Source organism: Equus caballus, chromosome 3, assembly GCF_041296265.1.
Source record: "Equus caballus isolate H_3958 breed thoroughbred chromosome 3, TB-T2T, whole genome shotgun sequence".
In the NCBI taxonomy this organism is placed as follows: Eukaryota; Metazoa; Chordata; class Mammalia; order Perissodactyla; family Equidae; genus Equus; species Equus caballus.
This window is the reverse complement of record NC_091686.1, coordinates 71,462,880-71,478,625: the sequence shown is the minus strand read 5'-3', so window position 1 is coordinate 71,478,625 and position 15,746 is coordinate 71,462,880. Positions and strand designations below refer to the sequence as shown.

At 36.3% G+C, this 15,746-nt stretch overlaps 1 protein-coding gene across 1 annotated transcript in view; it reads right to left on the bottom strand.

Moving 5' to 3' along the window:
• Positions 1 to 15,451, bottom strand: part of LOC100068041 (UDP-glucuronosyltransferase 2C1-like) — a 35,276-nt gene extending 19,825 nt beyond the window's left edge. The window contains exons 1-2 of the mRNA XM_070262385.1: positions 14,657 to 15,451; positions 1,894 to 2,042 (exon numbers count right to left, since the gene is read on the bottom strand). Of these exons, the coding sequence (XP_070118486.1) occupies positions 1,894 to 2,042; positions 14,657 to 15,377 (870 nt within the window). The 5' untranslated portion in view covers positions 15,378 to 15,451. The remainder of the gene's footprint in view (positions 1 to 1,893; positions 2,043 to 14,656) is intronic.
• Positions 15,452 to 15,746: the final 295 nt, after the last annotated feature.

The window sequence follows — 15,746 nt, the reverse complement described above, 5'->3', positions numbered from 1 at the left end:
TCCCTCTCCTGACTGAATTTCCAACCATTTCTTTCTCTATACTTTCAAAAAATATCCTTGTCTTTATGTGTTTAATCTGTATTATCAACTACCCGTGCTCAGTATGCCACCTGTCAGACTTTCAGCAACACCCCTGTTCAGAGAAGCCTTTGCCATCTGGGTCACAGTCTTCTGGTCCATCCCAAATTCTACGTCTACCCAGGGTGACTTAACCAATACAAAATCATGTCTTCTTATTCCTTGACATCATTATTTTAAATCACTGCTTATGGAAAAGGCAAAACAATGCAGGGAGTAAAAGAATTAGTTATTTCCCAGGATTTAGGGGCAGAGAGGGATAAATAAGTGGAGCACAGGGGATTTTTAGGGCAAAGAAACTTTGCTATATGATACTATCAGTGTGGATGCATCTCATTTTACATTTATCAAAACCTATAGAAAGTAAAACACAAACAGTTAACCTTAATGAAAACTGTGGCCTTTGGCGATGCTTATGTGTTAATGTTAGTCTATTGATTGTAACAAATGTGCCACACTGGTGTGGGATATTGATGGTGGGGGGAAGCTGTGAGTGGGAAGAAGACAGGAGATAGGTCAAACTCTCTGTACTTTCTGTTCAATTTTTCTGTGAATGTAAATGGATATAAAAAAAAGTTTATCACAAACAATACATAAACATATCCCTTGAGATTAAGAATGCTGAATTCAGTAACTGCAACTAGACACTGCATTGGCACATCAAATTCAGCATGCCCAAATATAAACACTATTTTCCCTCACAACTGTTCCTCACCTTAATAAATGCCAATGTGCTTAACTAAAGTGCCCATAAAAAGAAACAATAGAGGAAAGACATACAAAGAAATGGAAGCCAAGGATTTGTTCTTGAACTCTCTCCCTTAATCTCCACTTCCAGCCAATAACCAAATCCTATTGAATTTCTTTGTAAATACTTCTTAAATCTCTGCACTTCCACTCAAATCACTATCATATTGTAGTTTGGATCTCTATAATCTCTTTCAGGAAGCATTGCAACTGTATCTTAGCTTATTTCCTTTCTTCAAATCTTGCTCCATTCCAAAAAATTTAATAGCCAAGTTTTATGAAAGGGTAAGATGCATCATGTTACTGCTTAAAAATTTTGCATTGATCCTTCACTGACCTTAAATTTGAAGTAAAGAATACTTAGTAGTGCCCATTATTTTTTATAACCTATCCGCTGATTATCTCTCTAGTCTATTTTCTCTCCTTTATTAAAACAAAACTGTTCATCATCACTGCACTTCTGCCAGATCTTTTGGATAAACCTTCATATCTCAGTTTGATTGTTCTCAAATTATTATAATTCCTCACAGGTGTCCATTTCTAAGATGAAGTGATGCTAAATAACATGCAACTACAAAAACTCAGTGCCTTAAAACAACACTTTCTTTCTCATGCTGTATGTCCATTTAACGAGCTGCAGTTGGTGCATATATTTTTTAATCCAGAACTCAGGTTGACAGAATAGCCCATATTTGAAACACAGCCTGTTGAGGTAACAAAGGAAAAGAAAATTCTGGAGTATCTGGACCCGCCAATTAGGTGTTGGTCCTTGAATGATCAAAGACACTTAGTTTATAGTCGTTGCCCAGAGAGTACTTCACGTTTCCACTAAACGCAGGGCTAGGAATTTCATTGGTATTAAATATTTGGTATACTTGATGAGGATAACTAATGATTGCCATGTTAATGTTAAAAGTTCCCTACGTCAGTATAATAGCCTAAGAGGATACTGTCCATTAATTCCTGTGTCTATGTTTTCAGTTTGAGGTCAAATATTTTAAATAATAAACTAAAAATCATTCCAAAAGACAAATACTCAAGGAAGCAAACATAAGGACATTTAATTACCTTCGGGAGGGGCTTTGCAGGCTTGCAGTGTAGTCCTCCAACAAATTCAAAGTGAGGTAAATAAGGGTAAGGAAATTCAAAATCCCAGGAAGTTCGAATCAACCACATTTCAGCTTTCCCCATAGTCTCACATATTGTGGTAGGTTTTCCTGAATAAAAAGGAAGGGTAATAGGGGAAAAACAAACTGATTTGTTAAGTGCAAAATGTTTTACCATCCAATTTTCTAAGAAAAATTCATAAAGACCCAATTTGAGGCCTATGTAACGCATGAGAAATCAACTGGCCTCCCACTCATCAAAAGTATACCATAGTGAGATTATGAATAACCAAAGTCCAGAACAAGGAAAAAGTCTACTGATAATACAGTCTCTCTGCTTGAGGTAAGCCTGAGCCCTAGTCCCTGCTCAAAGCTGTCAAATGCTCCCAGCAGGAAAAACTCAGGCAGTGATCCTCAGCTCATGGTGGCAGTGTCTCCTCCTCTTCTCCAATTCCAGTTTATCTCACCCTTGGTGCTCCAAAAGGCTTTTGATATCTTTGAAAAAGGACTTTTGTAATTTATCCATCTTTCTCTGGTGTTTCCAAGTGTGCTGCCATAACTAATTACATCTTACCAGGACTGGAAATCTTTTGACAAACTTTTCAAAAGTGATTATCCTCTTGCTATCCAAAATGAAATTTCCTGTTTCAGAAAACTTTGTTCTCTTTGATGAAGATATAGCACTGTATGATAATCTGGAGGCAAAATATTTGCTCTTCCGACATATTTAGTTGTTTAATAGTGCAAAGGTCACCTTTCAAAGAAGTGGCAACCATTAAGCATTAACACAACAAGAACTCAAATTAGGGACTCTGATTAAATCATTTTCCCTTAGTTAGGAGCCAGAGCTTCATTTCTAAATTCTGTTCAGTTATTGTGGAATAAGGAAGGTTACTCAGACATTTGGTGTCCTTCCGAAATATATATTCAGTACTATTGATAAGAGGAAATCATAATTACTACAAGGTTTCCCAACATATGGCTTTTTGAATATTCTCTTTGATGTTCTAAGTGCACTAAGGTTTGATCAAAAAATATAAGGGATTTTGAACTTACCAGGACAATCTATCTGTATAAGAGATCACAAGCAAATATCCATAATTTATGGGTTTGATCATGATAATGACAATGATATTTAAAATCCAGTTTTATATTCTGTATGTATCTCATTTTGGTACCTCATCGGAGTCGGCTATGGGTATAATCTTATTCTCTTCATGTGATATATTCACTCCCTCCTCATTTGTACGACAGTATTTTTTTTGAGATATAACTTATATACCATACAAGCCTTCCTTTTAAACACAACTGAGTAGTTTTTAGTATATTGGTAAAGTTGTACAACCATCACCACTATTTAATTTTAGAATATTTTCGTTTCCCTACAAAAAATCTCATGTCCGTTGGCAGTCAGCCTCTATTTCTCCCTCTTCACAGCCCCTGACAAACATTAATCTACACTCTGTTTTTATTGGCCTATTCCAGAATAATCTTACATCATTTCATATAAATGAAATTATACACTATGTATTCTTATTGCTACCTTCTTTCACTTAGCGTAATATTTTCAAGGTACGTCCATGTTGTAGTATCTATCAGTATTTCCCTACATATTTATTGCTGCATAATGTTTCTTTGTATGTCTATACTTCATTTTGTTTATTTATCAGTTGATGAACATTTGGGCTCTTTCCATTTTTGGCTACTATGAATAATGCTCCTATGAGCATTCATGTACATATTTGTGTGGGCATATGTTTTCATTTATCTTGTATGTATACATTGTATGTATGGAGTAGAATTACAGAATCATGTAGTTTATAGACTCTCTTTCTTAACAAGATGATATCTTTTGCATCTTAAATCTCTTCTCCTGAGATGATATCTAATGTGCTTAATGTATCTTATTGAAATGAAGACAATATAGTACAAGAGGAATAAAAAGTAATGGATTTGGATAAGACGTTATGAGAAAATGTTCCAAATTTGGAAATCAAAAGAAATTATGGTATGCCCTTTTGATTCCATGCTGCAGAATTTTGAGCAAGCAAAAAAGGATTGTTTAAATTTTAGAAGATTGTGTCTATGGTTTACTCAGTCATTTGTTATTGATTTATTACAAACTTTTGAGTCCAGATACAGTAACATTGTGTTAACTTGTATATTTCTGTGTAGTAGAAAGGATCACCTCCTAAATTATGATTTTATTGTCCTATAGTATACTAACCACTGTTATGTGTAACCTAGTACTATTATCTTAACATTCCTTTTATTCCCCAAAAATGTTTGTAAATAGTTCTTAAAAATATTTTTTGAACCTAATTTGCATCTTACTGATTTCTTCCTCAGTGATTTGGATTGATCTATGGTATAATTCACTTAATAACTATTTAAGAGTTACAAGTTATATTTTTAACATTAGAAAAATATATGTAGAGTGCATTTTTTTTTAGGAAGATTAGCCCTAAGCTAACATCCATGCCCATCTTCCTCTACTTTATATGTGGAATGCCTACCACAGCATGGCTTGCCCAGTGGTGCCATGTCCACACCCGGGACCCGAACCAGTGAACCGTGGGCCACCAAAGCAGAACATGCTCACTTAACTGCTGTGCCACCAGGTCGGCCTCTATGTAGAATACATTTTAAAGTGAGGGTCCTGAATAACCAAATGACAATCTATAGCTAACAGCATTTTTTTTTTTTTTTTTGAGGAAGATCAGCCCTGAGCTTTCTGCTGCCAATGCTCTCTTTTTGCTGAGGAAGACTGGCCCTGAGCGAACATCTGTGCCTATCTTCCTCCACTTTATGTGTGGGATGCCTGCCACAGCATGGCTTTCCAAGTGCTGCCATGTCTGCACCCGGGATCCAAACTGGTGAACTCCGGACACTGAAGCGGAACGTGCGAACTTAACCACTGCGCCACCAGGCAGGCCCCGCTAACAGTACTTTTTTACTTTATGAAAGTCAAAGAAATATTTTCCTTCTATTTATCAAGTCTTAATTATTCTTTCTCAGATTATTGATATGCTCCCCAAAGAATATTCTAGCGGGTCAAGAATTGGGAAAGAGTCAGAGACAGAGTCATACCTTATCTCTAATGCTTCACTGTGTAAGAGGTTCCAAAACTGAGTACCAAACTGTTAAAACCAGAAGTAAATAAACAATTTTGATCCAGCCGTTGATCAGTCACTCCCTAATCCATGACTCAGAAAATGTCTGCAAGATGAGATTCTAAGTTATCTTTTCTCAGTTTTGCCTTTTGCTGCTTGATTCTGACCATGGATAAGTGATGGGTGAAGCAGTCTCTGCCTACATTTCTTTTAGGATCAAGTCTTGAAGAAATAAGCACCTGCTTCTGTCACAGAACACCTAGAAAAGTCTCAATGCAATGTGTCGGCCTTGATGAGGTCATATGCCTCCTTGAACATGTGGCATATTCCTTGACAGCGTATTTTATTGAAAACACTCATTTTTTTGTGTGAGTTGTGAGGAATGATTTCTCAGAGAAAAGTTAGAATAGATACCAGAAAAAACTAAAAGAGTTGCTGCTTTATAAAATAAGAGACCACAACTCTAAAGGAAAGTTTTAATATTTGAAGGAATAAACTTAACCTTAATAATGATAAGGTATTAGAAATACTTCTGCTAAAATTAGCAACAAGGAGAAGATGGCAGCATAGACAGACTCTGAACACACTTCCTCCCACTACACAGCCAGGTTACAACTATTTTTGGAAAAATTATCCTGGAGAGAAAACTGAAAACTGGATGAAAAGAACCCCTACAAGAGACAGTCCTGACTGAGGCAGAAGAGACAGAAATTCTTTCTGAAGAGAAGAAAAGCCACATTCGTGAGCCACGAAGTTTCACAGCCAGCCAGGTGAGAGCCACACTCAGGTACACAGCCCTTCCTGGAGGAGTGGGGACCTGAGTAGCTGCCTGTTACCACTATAAGCACCCTTCAGACTCAGAACAACTGAGATGAGTGTCCTACTATCTTGCTTCACTGGTTGTTAACTGCAATAGGGAATACCCCAAGAAAAGCTATCAGATGAAAGCCGAAAAAACCCAACTCTTAAAGCGCCCATGCACAAGTTCACCCATCTCAAAGAGCAGCCTAAATCACCAGAAAGAAGGCTGCACAGTCCTTTGGTGAAAAGGGACTCACCTGGTAGGCTCTGGGTGTATCACAGTGAGAGGTGAGACCTCTCCAGAGACTGAGACTTTGACTGTAGTCATTGTTGTGACCTAGTGCAGGCATGTTGATGCTGGCAGATGCCGTTGAAGTTCTTCTCCTGACCTGTTAGCCCAGGGGCCTGCCACACCCACTAGAATGCAGATTTAATCCAATTCAGCCAGGCCAGGAAGCCTGACAGAAGGACAGGCACCACCCAACAGCAAGCCTTCAGGCTACTTGTCAGCCTGCCTAGATTGGGGGCCATGATCCTCTACAGGCAGGTGAGTGTGTCTGTCTCTTGTCTCTGTGGCACAGGGCCTGCATGAGATAAAGTGTGGGGGTCATTGGTGGAGAGGTGGGGGCTTCTGCAGTCGGACAACTGGGTATACTCCAGGGATTTTGGAAGTGTTCATGGACCAGGATTGTGATGATGGTGTGTGTGGACCTGTGGGTGGTGGGGCTTATCAGTGGCAGAAGACCTGTGCTTCACAAACAGCCACAAAGAGGATTGGCCTCACCTTCCAATGCCTGGAACAACTGGATGTTCCCATGCTTAGGGCCAGCCCTACTCAGCTGCAATCCTAAGAGAGCTGTCAAAAGTCTTGGAGGCATGAGACCTACAGCAACTGTAAGCACATAAGCCTAGTAACCAGCTACACTGGGTACCTGCCCAATCAACAGGAAAACTGCAACAAGAGTGTGCTATTAGAACTTGCAGCCAATGGTTCTGGGGCTCCCCAAACCTGATTTAAAGTAGCTAGTCAAGAAGGGAAAGACTAGATTCTCTGAGTTCCTGCAGAAAAAGCAACCCTGTCACAGAAGAAGGACACTTGTAGCCCACACAGGGGTCACTCTTGGATCATTTGGGCTGGGGATGAGAGGGAAGCACACTGCTGGTCCTCAAAAGGAATATCTTACATAAGCCCAGTTCTCCAAGATCAAGAGACATAACTGACTCACCTAATACATAGATATAAGCACAGACAAAGAAGCATAATGAGGAGGCAGAGGAATATGTTCTAAGCAAAGGAACAGGACAAAACTCCAGAAAAAGAACTAAATGAAATTGATATAAGCAATCTACCTGACAAAGAGTTCAAACAGAAACTCATAAGGATGCTCACTGATATTGGGAGAAGACTGGATGAACACAGTGAGAACATCAAGAAAGCATTGGAAAATATAAAAAATAATCAATCAGAAATGAAGAATACAACACTGGAAATGAAAAATTCACTAGAGGAACTCAATAGCAGATTAGATGATACAGAAGAATGGATCAGTGCACTGGATGAAAGACTAGAGGAAATTACCCAAGCTGAACAGATGAAAGAAAAAAGAATGAGAACAGTCTGAGGGAACTCAGGGACAATGTAAAACACACTAACTTTCATATTATAGGTGTCCAAGAAGGAGAAGAGAGAGACAAATGGGCAGAGAATCTATTTGAAGAAATAATAGCTGAAAAGTTTCATAACCTAAGGAAGGAAACAGACATACAACTACAGGAAGCACAGAGCACCAAAAAAGATAAATGCAAAGAGGCCCACACCAAGACAGATTATAATTCAAATGTACAAAATTAAAGATGGAGAATCCTAAAAGGTGCCAGAGAAAGGCAACAAGTGACATACAAGGGAAACCCCATAAGACTATCAGCAGACTTCTCAGCTGAAACCCTGAGGGCTAGAAGAGAAGGGGATGATATATTTAAAGTGCCAAAAGGAAAAACCCTACAACCAAGAATACTCTATCCAGCAAGGTTATCATTCAGAATCAAAGGGGAGATAAAGAGCTTCCCAGACAAGCAAAAACTAAAGGAATTTATCACCAAGAAACCAGTTCTACAAGAAATGCTGAAGGAACTTATTTAAGTGAAAAGTGATGATCACAAATAGGGATAAGAAAATTATCAAAAAAAAAGCCCCAGGCAATAAAATCCCTAAAAATGGAAAAAATATGCTAAAGTAGCAGATCAACCAAGTATGAAGATAATATGAAGGTTAAAAGACAAAACTACTAAAATTACCTATTTCAATGATAAGAGGGTAATGGATAGGCACACACAAAACAAGAGAATAGAGATTTAAAAAACATAAAATGTGGGAGGAGGGGAATAAAAGAGTAGAGCTTCTAGAAAGAAGTCAAGGTAAAGAGATTATCAATTCAATGTAGAATATTATATAGGAACCTCATGGTAATCACAAACCAGAAACCTATAATAAATAAACAAAGAAGTAAGATGAAAGATGTCAAACATATTACTAGAGAAAGTCATCAAATTTGAGGAGCAAGAGAGGAAGAAAGGAACAGAAAAGAACTACTAAAACACCCAGAAAAAAAGTAACAAAATGGCAATAAATACATGTTTATCAATAGCTACTTTAAATGTCATTGGACTAGTTCTTCCAATGAAAAGGTGCAGGGTGGCTGACTTGATTAAAAAAACAAGACCCAAATATATGCTGCATACAAGAGACACACTTCAGACCTAAAGACACTCACAAACTGAAAGCAAAAGGATAGAAAAAGATACTCCATGCAAATGGCAAAGAAAAGAAAGCTGGGGTAGCAATACTTATATCAGACAAAATATACTTTAAAACAAAACTGTAACAAGAGACAAAGAAGGGCACTACATAATGATAAAGAGAACAATCCAACAAGAAGATATAATACTTGTAAATATGTATGCATGCAACATATGAACACCTAAATATACAAAGCTATTATGAACAGACATAAAAGGAAATTTAGACAATAACAAAATAATAATAGGGAACTTTACACTCTACTTACACCAATGGTTAGATCATCCAAACATAAGATCAATAAGGAAACATTAGCCTTGAATGACACTTTGGACCAGATGGACTGAGTAGATAGATGTAGAACATTCCAGCCAAATTCACAGAATGCACATTCTTTTGAAATGCACGTGGAACCTTCTCCAGGATTGATCACATATTAGGCCATAAAACAAGTCTCAATAAATGTAAAAGATTAAAAAAATACCAAGCATCTTTTGGGACCTCAATGGTATGAAACTAGAAATCAACAATAGGAATAAAATCAAAAAAGCCACAAAAATGTGGAGATTAAACAAAATGCTACTGAACAACAAGTGGGTGAATGAAGATATCAAAGGAGAAATAAAAAATTACCTAGAGACAAATGAAAATGAAAATATGACATGCCAAATTCTATGGGGTACAGCAAAAGCAGTTCTGAAAGAGAAATTCATAGCAATTCAGGCCTACATCAACAAATAAGAAAAATCCCAAATAAACAATCTAACAGTGCACCCAAAGGAACTGGAAAAAGAAGAAGAAACAAAGCCCAAAATCAGCAGAAGTAAGGAAATAATAAAAATCTGAGCAGAAATAAACAAAAACAAGACTAAAAAAGCAATAGGAAAAATCAACAAAAGCAAGAGATGGTTCATTGAAAACATAAACAAAATTGGCAAAGCTTAGCTAGACTCACCAAGAAAAAAGAAAGAAGGCTCAAATAAATAAAATCAGAAATGAAAGAGGAGAAATTACAATGGACACCTCAGAAATACAAAGGATTATAAGAGAATACTATGAAAACCTATATGCTAACCAATTGGATAATCTAGAAGAAATGGATAAATTATTAGAATCATATAATCTTCCAAAACTGGATCAAGAAGAAATAGAGAATTTGAATAGACCAATCCCCAGTAAGGAGATCAAAACAGCAATCAAAAACCTCCCCAAAAAATAAAAGTACAGGACCAGATGGCTTTCCTCGTGAATTCTACCAAACATTCAGAGAAGACTTAATGCTTATCCTTCTCAAACTGCTCCAAAAAGTTGAAGAGGAAGAGAGGATTCTTCACTCATTTTACAAAGACAACATAATCCTGATACCAAAACTAGACAAGGACAACACAAAAAAAGAAAATTATAGGCCAACATCGCTGATGAACATCAATGTAAAAATCTTCAACGAAACACCAGCAAATTGGATATAACCGTACATTAAATAGATCATACATCATGATCAACTGGGTTTTATACTATGAATGCAGGGATGGTTCAACATCCACAAATCAATAACGGGATACACCACATTAACAAAATGAAGAATAAAAATCACATGATCATCCCAATAGATGTCAATAAAGCATTTGATAAGATACGGCACCAATTTATGTTAAAAACTTTAAATAAAATTGGTATAAAAGTAAAATACTTCAACATAATAAATGCCATATATGACAAACCCACAGCAAATATCATTCTCAATGGAGAAAAACTGAAAATTATACCTCTATGAACAGGAATAAGAAAGGATGCTCACTTTCCCCACTCTTATTTAACATGCTATTGGAAGTCTTAGCCAGACCAATGAAGCAAGAAAAAGAAATAAAAATGATCCAAATCATAAAAGAAGAAAAGAAAAGAAAAGAAAGAAAAAAGAAATCATTATTTGCACACAACATGATTTTATATATAAAAAATCCTAAAGAATCCACTAAAAAAATTTAGAAATGATAAATGAATACAGTCAATTTGTAGGATGAAAAGGCAACATACAAAAATCAGCCGCATTTCTATACACTAACAGCCAAGTTGCATAAAGAGAAGTTAAGACCAAAATCCCGTTTACAAGTGCAACAAATAGAATAAAATACATAGGAATGAACTTAAGAAAACAGGTGAAAGATCTGTACACTGAAAACTATAAAACATTGTTGGAGAAAATTGAAGAAGACACAGAGAAATGGAAAGATATTCTGTGCTCTTGGATTGGAAGAATTAACATAGTTAAAATAACCAGACTTCCTAAAGCAATCTATAGGTTCAATGCAATCCTCATCAACGTTCCAACAACATTTTTCATAGAAATAGAACAAGGAATCCTAAAATTTATATGGAACAACGAAAGACCATTAATAGCCAAAGCAATCCTGAGGAAAAAGAACAAAGCTGGAGGTATCACACTCCCTGATTTCAAAATATGCTACAAAGCTATAGTAACCAAAACAGCATGGTACTGGCACAAAAACAGAAACACAAATCAATGGAACAGAAATGAGAGCCAAGAAATAAACCCACACATATATTGACAGCTGATTTTTGACAAGGGAGCCAAGAGCATACAATGACGAAAGGAGAGTCTCTTCAGTAAATGGTGTTGGGAAAACTGGGCAGCCACATGTGAAAGAATGAAAGTAGACCATTACATTACACCATGCACAAAAATCAACTCAAAATGGATTAAAGACTTGAATGTAAGACCGGAAAGCATAAAATTTCTAGACGAAAACCGGCAGTATTCTCTTTGACATCGGTCTTTGCAGCATATTTTCAAGTGCCATCTCTGACTTGGCAAGGGAAACAAAGGAAAGAATAAACAATTGGGACTACATCAAACTAAAAATTTTCTGCACAACCAATGAAACCATCAACAAAATGAAAAGACAACTTAACAATTGGGAGAAGATATTTGCAAACCATATATCACATGGGTTAATATCCAAAATATACAAAGAACTCATATGTCTCAACAACGAAAAACCAACAACCCAATTAAAAAATGGGCAAAAGAGCTGAACGGAGACTTCTCCAAAGAAGATATATGGATAGCCAACTGACACATGAAAAGAGGTTCAACATCATTAGGAATCAGCGAAATGAAAATCAAAACTACAATGAGGTATCACCTCACTCTGGTCACAATGGCTATAATTAGCAAGAAATAAAACAGCAAGTATTGGAGAGGATGTAGAAAGAAGGCAACCCTCACACTGCTGGTGGGAGTGCAAACTGGTACAGCCACTATGGAAAGCAGTGCGGAGTTTCTTTAGAAACTTAAGAATAGAGCTACCATATGATCCAGCTATTCCACTGCTGGGTATTTATCCAAAGAACTTGAAAACACAAATGCATAAAGATACATGCACCCTTATGTTTATTGCAGCATTATTCACAATAGCCAAGTCTTGGAAGCACCCTAGGTGCCCATCAAGGGACAAGTGGATAAAGAAGATGAGGCATATATACACAATGGAATACTACTCAGCCATAAGAAATAATGAAATCTGCCCATTTGTGACAACGTGGATGGACCTTGAGGGCATTATGCTAAGTGAGATAAGTCAGAGGGAGAAAGTCAAATACCATATGATCTCACACATAAGTAGAAGATAAAAACAATGACAAACAGACACACAGCAACAGAGATTGGATTGGTGGTTACCAGAGGGAAGGGGAGGAGAGAGGAGGGTGAAAAGGGTGATTAGGCCCACATGTGAGGTGATGGATTATAATTATTCTTTGAGTGGTGGACATGATGTAATCTTCACAGAATTTGAACTATATTAGGATATACACCTGAAATTTATATAATGTTATAATCCAATGTTACTGAAATAAAAACAAAATTTTTAAAATTTAAAAAAATTAGTTACAAGGAAAACAATTCTAAAATTCATATGGAGACACAAAAGACTACAAATAACCAAAGTAATCTTGAGAAAGAAAAACAAACCTGGAGGAATCACACTTCCTCAATTCAAACTATAATATAAAGCTATAGTAATTAAAACCATTTGGTATTGGCATAAAAACAGACACATAGACCAATGGAACAGAATCAAGAGCCTCAAAATAAATCGATGCAAATATACTCAATTAATAATTGGATTATTTGTTTTTTTTGCTATTGAGTTGTATGAATTTCTTATATATTTTGGATTTTAACTCCTTATCAGATACATGGTATGCAAAAATTTTCTGAAATGTCATAGAAGATATTCAAATGGGCAACAAGTACATGAAATGATGCTCAAAATTACTCATCAGCAGAGAAAAGCAAATCAAAACCTCTATGAGATATTGCCTCATACCTGTTATGATGGCTATCATCAGAAAGACAAGAGATAACAAAAGTTGGCAAGAATGCTGGGTAAAAAGGATCCTTGTGCGCTGTTGATGGGGATGTAAGTTGGAGCAACCACTATGGAAAACATTAGGGACCTTCCTCAAAAAATTAAAAATAGAACTACCATATGATCCAGCAATTCCACTTCTGGGTATATGTACAAAAAATAGGAAATCACTATCCTAAAGAGATGTCTGTACTCCCATGTTCATTCCAGCATTATTGACAATAGCCAAGACAAGGAAACAATCTAAGTGTACATTGATGGATGAATGGATAATGAGAATGTCATTGTATATACAATGGAATATTATTCAGCCATGAGAAAAAAGGAAATCCTATCATTTCTGTCAATATGGATGAACCTAGACAGAATTATGTAAGCGCAGTAAGTCAGACAGAGAAAGGCAAATACAGTGTGATATCACTTGTAGGTGGAATCTAAAAAAAACCAACAAAACAAACTGATGGATACAGAGACTAGATTGGTGGTTGTCATATTGGGGTATGGAGGGTGGATACAACAGGTGAAGTTGTTCAAAAGATACGAATTTCATTTCTAAAATAAGGAAGTCCATGCATGTAATGTACAGCATGGTGAGTATAGTTAGTAATACTATATTGTCTATTTGAAAGTTGTTAAGAAAGTCGATCCTAAAATTCTCATCTCAAGAAAAAACATTTGTAACTATATATGTTGTTGGATGTTAACCAGACTTACAGTGGTGATCATTTCAACATATATGCAAATATCAAATCATTATGCTGTACACCTGAAATTAACATAATGTTAGGTGTCAATTATGTCTCACAAAAATAAAAAAACCTAAATAACATAGGCAGGATACTATTTCCTCAAAGATTAATATATTATGCAAAATCATTCTTAATACAATTATACGAACACTTTCTTAAATAAAAAAATCAATTATGTGAAAGGAAAAAAGAAGGAGTAAAAGACTTGCTGAAATCAAGAGAAACATTGCGCTCAGGACCAAAGCTCAGCAGATGCCCTCTCATTCATTTTTGAAAAGAACGAGAACAACAAAACAGCGAGATAAGTTAAAAAATCTGGAAACATGGTCCTTCAGAGAAAAATCTATTTTTTCCTCTTTGAGAGACAAGAGCAGACGAAACCAAGATATACTTATTTATTTTCTAGTATTGTGCTCGCTTCATGACAATTCCTGCAATGAAGCAACCAAGCCTAGGTAGTATGCAAAGAGAAAACCTAAGAAATAGTAAGTTAATTAGAAAGAAAGCAGAATGTCTAAAAGAAATAAACAAGAGAGAAAGAGATCAAGTTGTGGGAAATCACACTGTTAGATGTAGGTTTTCCCAATGTTTAAAAAATTAGTAGCAGCAAGTAGGATTTATGTATAAATATAAAGAATATTCCTTTCTCTGATATATTATAAGTACTCTAACATCGAAAACAAACAAACAAAAGAATCATTTCTTTGGCCTAAAACAGCACAGTCACTGTTTAACCCCAATTTCGCAATTCCACGCCCCACAGGAGTTTGAGTCTTCACTTAGAAATACCTTTTTAAAGTTTTTATACACTCAGATAAATATTTACATTTTACGTACTAAATAAGAATCCTTACTACATGCAAATTTCTCTTACCTAAAACCTTGCTATAATACTCATCCCATTCTGGAAACAGATAATATAAGTACATCACATCACTCATTACGTGCAATAACCAATTCTCCAGCCTCTGTACAAAAGTCATGTTGTCTGGCAGTCCTGTTGTGCTTCCAGGAACATATGAAGAAGGGGCGGGAAGCCCACCACACAGTCTTTCAATGGCATTCCCCTCAGAAAACCGAAAAGAGTATATAAATGGAATACTGAGAAGCTCAGCCAACAACTCCCCACAAAAGCTTAAAGGATCAGCAACACAGATATCAAACTTAGCTGCCTGAAGCCTGCTGAGTAACTCCGTATTTGTGATAACAGCGTCGCATACTCTTTTGTGTGTCCTTAAAAAACTCTTGAACATTTCTGGCAGTTTTACTTGCTTGTCCCACCAGGACATTTTCGGCAGTTCAGAAGTAGTTATATAGAGAAAGGTATTGAGCTCTTCCATGTAAGTCTCTTTAGTTACTGAAACTTGAAGGACCTCTACATTAAAGGGAATCTTGGTATGATCCATCAGAAGGCTAAATGAGGGCACTAGGAGGGTTATTTCGTGCCCACGAAGATGGAGCTCTTCCAGAATAACTTTTAAATTAATCCAATGACTAAAATCTGTGGGCCATACAAGTACTTTCCCAGTCCTTCCAGAGTCGAGGAAACACAGATGCAGCATGAAAAGGACACAGAAGCCTTTCACAGTCTTCATGATCAGCTCCCGCTCTGTCAAAACCTGGACTTAAACGAAGTGCATGAAGTTCGCAATGCAGAGAACTCTTCTTTGACCTTCTCAACCTATTTATAGTAGATTGGGCTGAACTTTGAACAGCATACTTTGTGTCACTGATTAAAATTAAAACAACTGCTTTGATAAAGAAAAGGTCAGTAAAGTCAATAAAATGAATTAGAAAGGAAATCCTCAGAACCAGAGATTCAAAACTCCTTGTAGAGGATGTGAAAATAAAAAGAGGCTTAAAGTTATTTACAGATCAAAAATAATTTGTAAATTCTATTAAGAAAATCCATTACCATGTGATGCATATTCAATTAGGATTGAACTTAATCTTTTTCTCTGGTT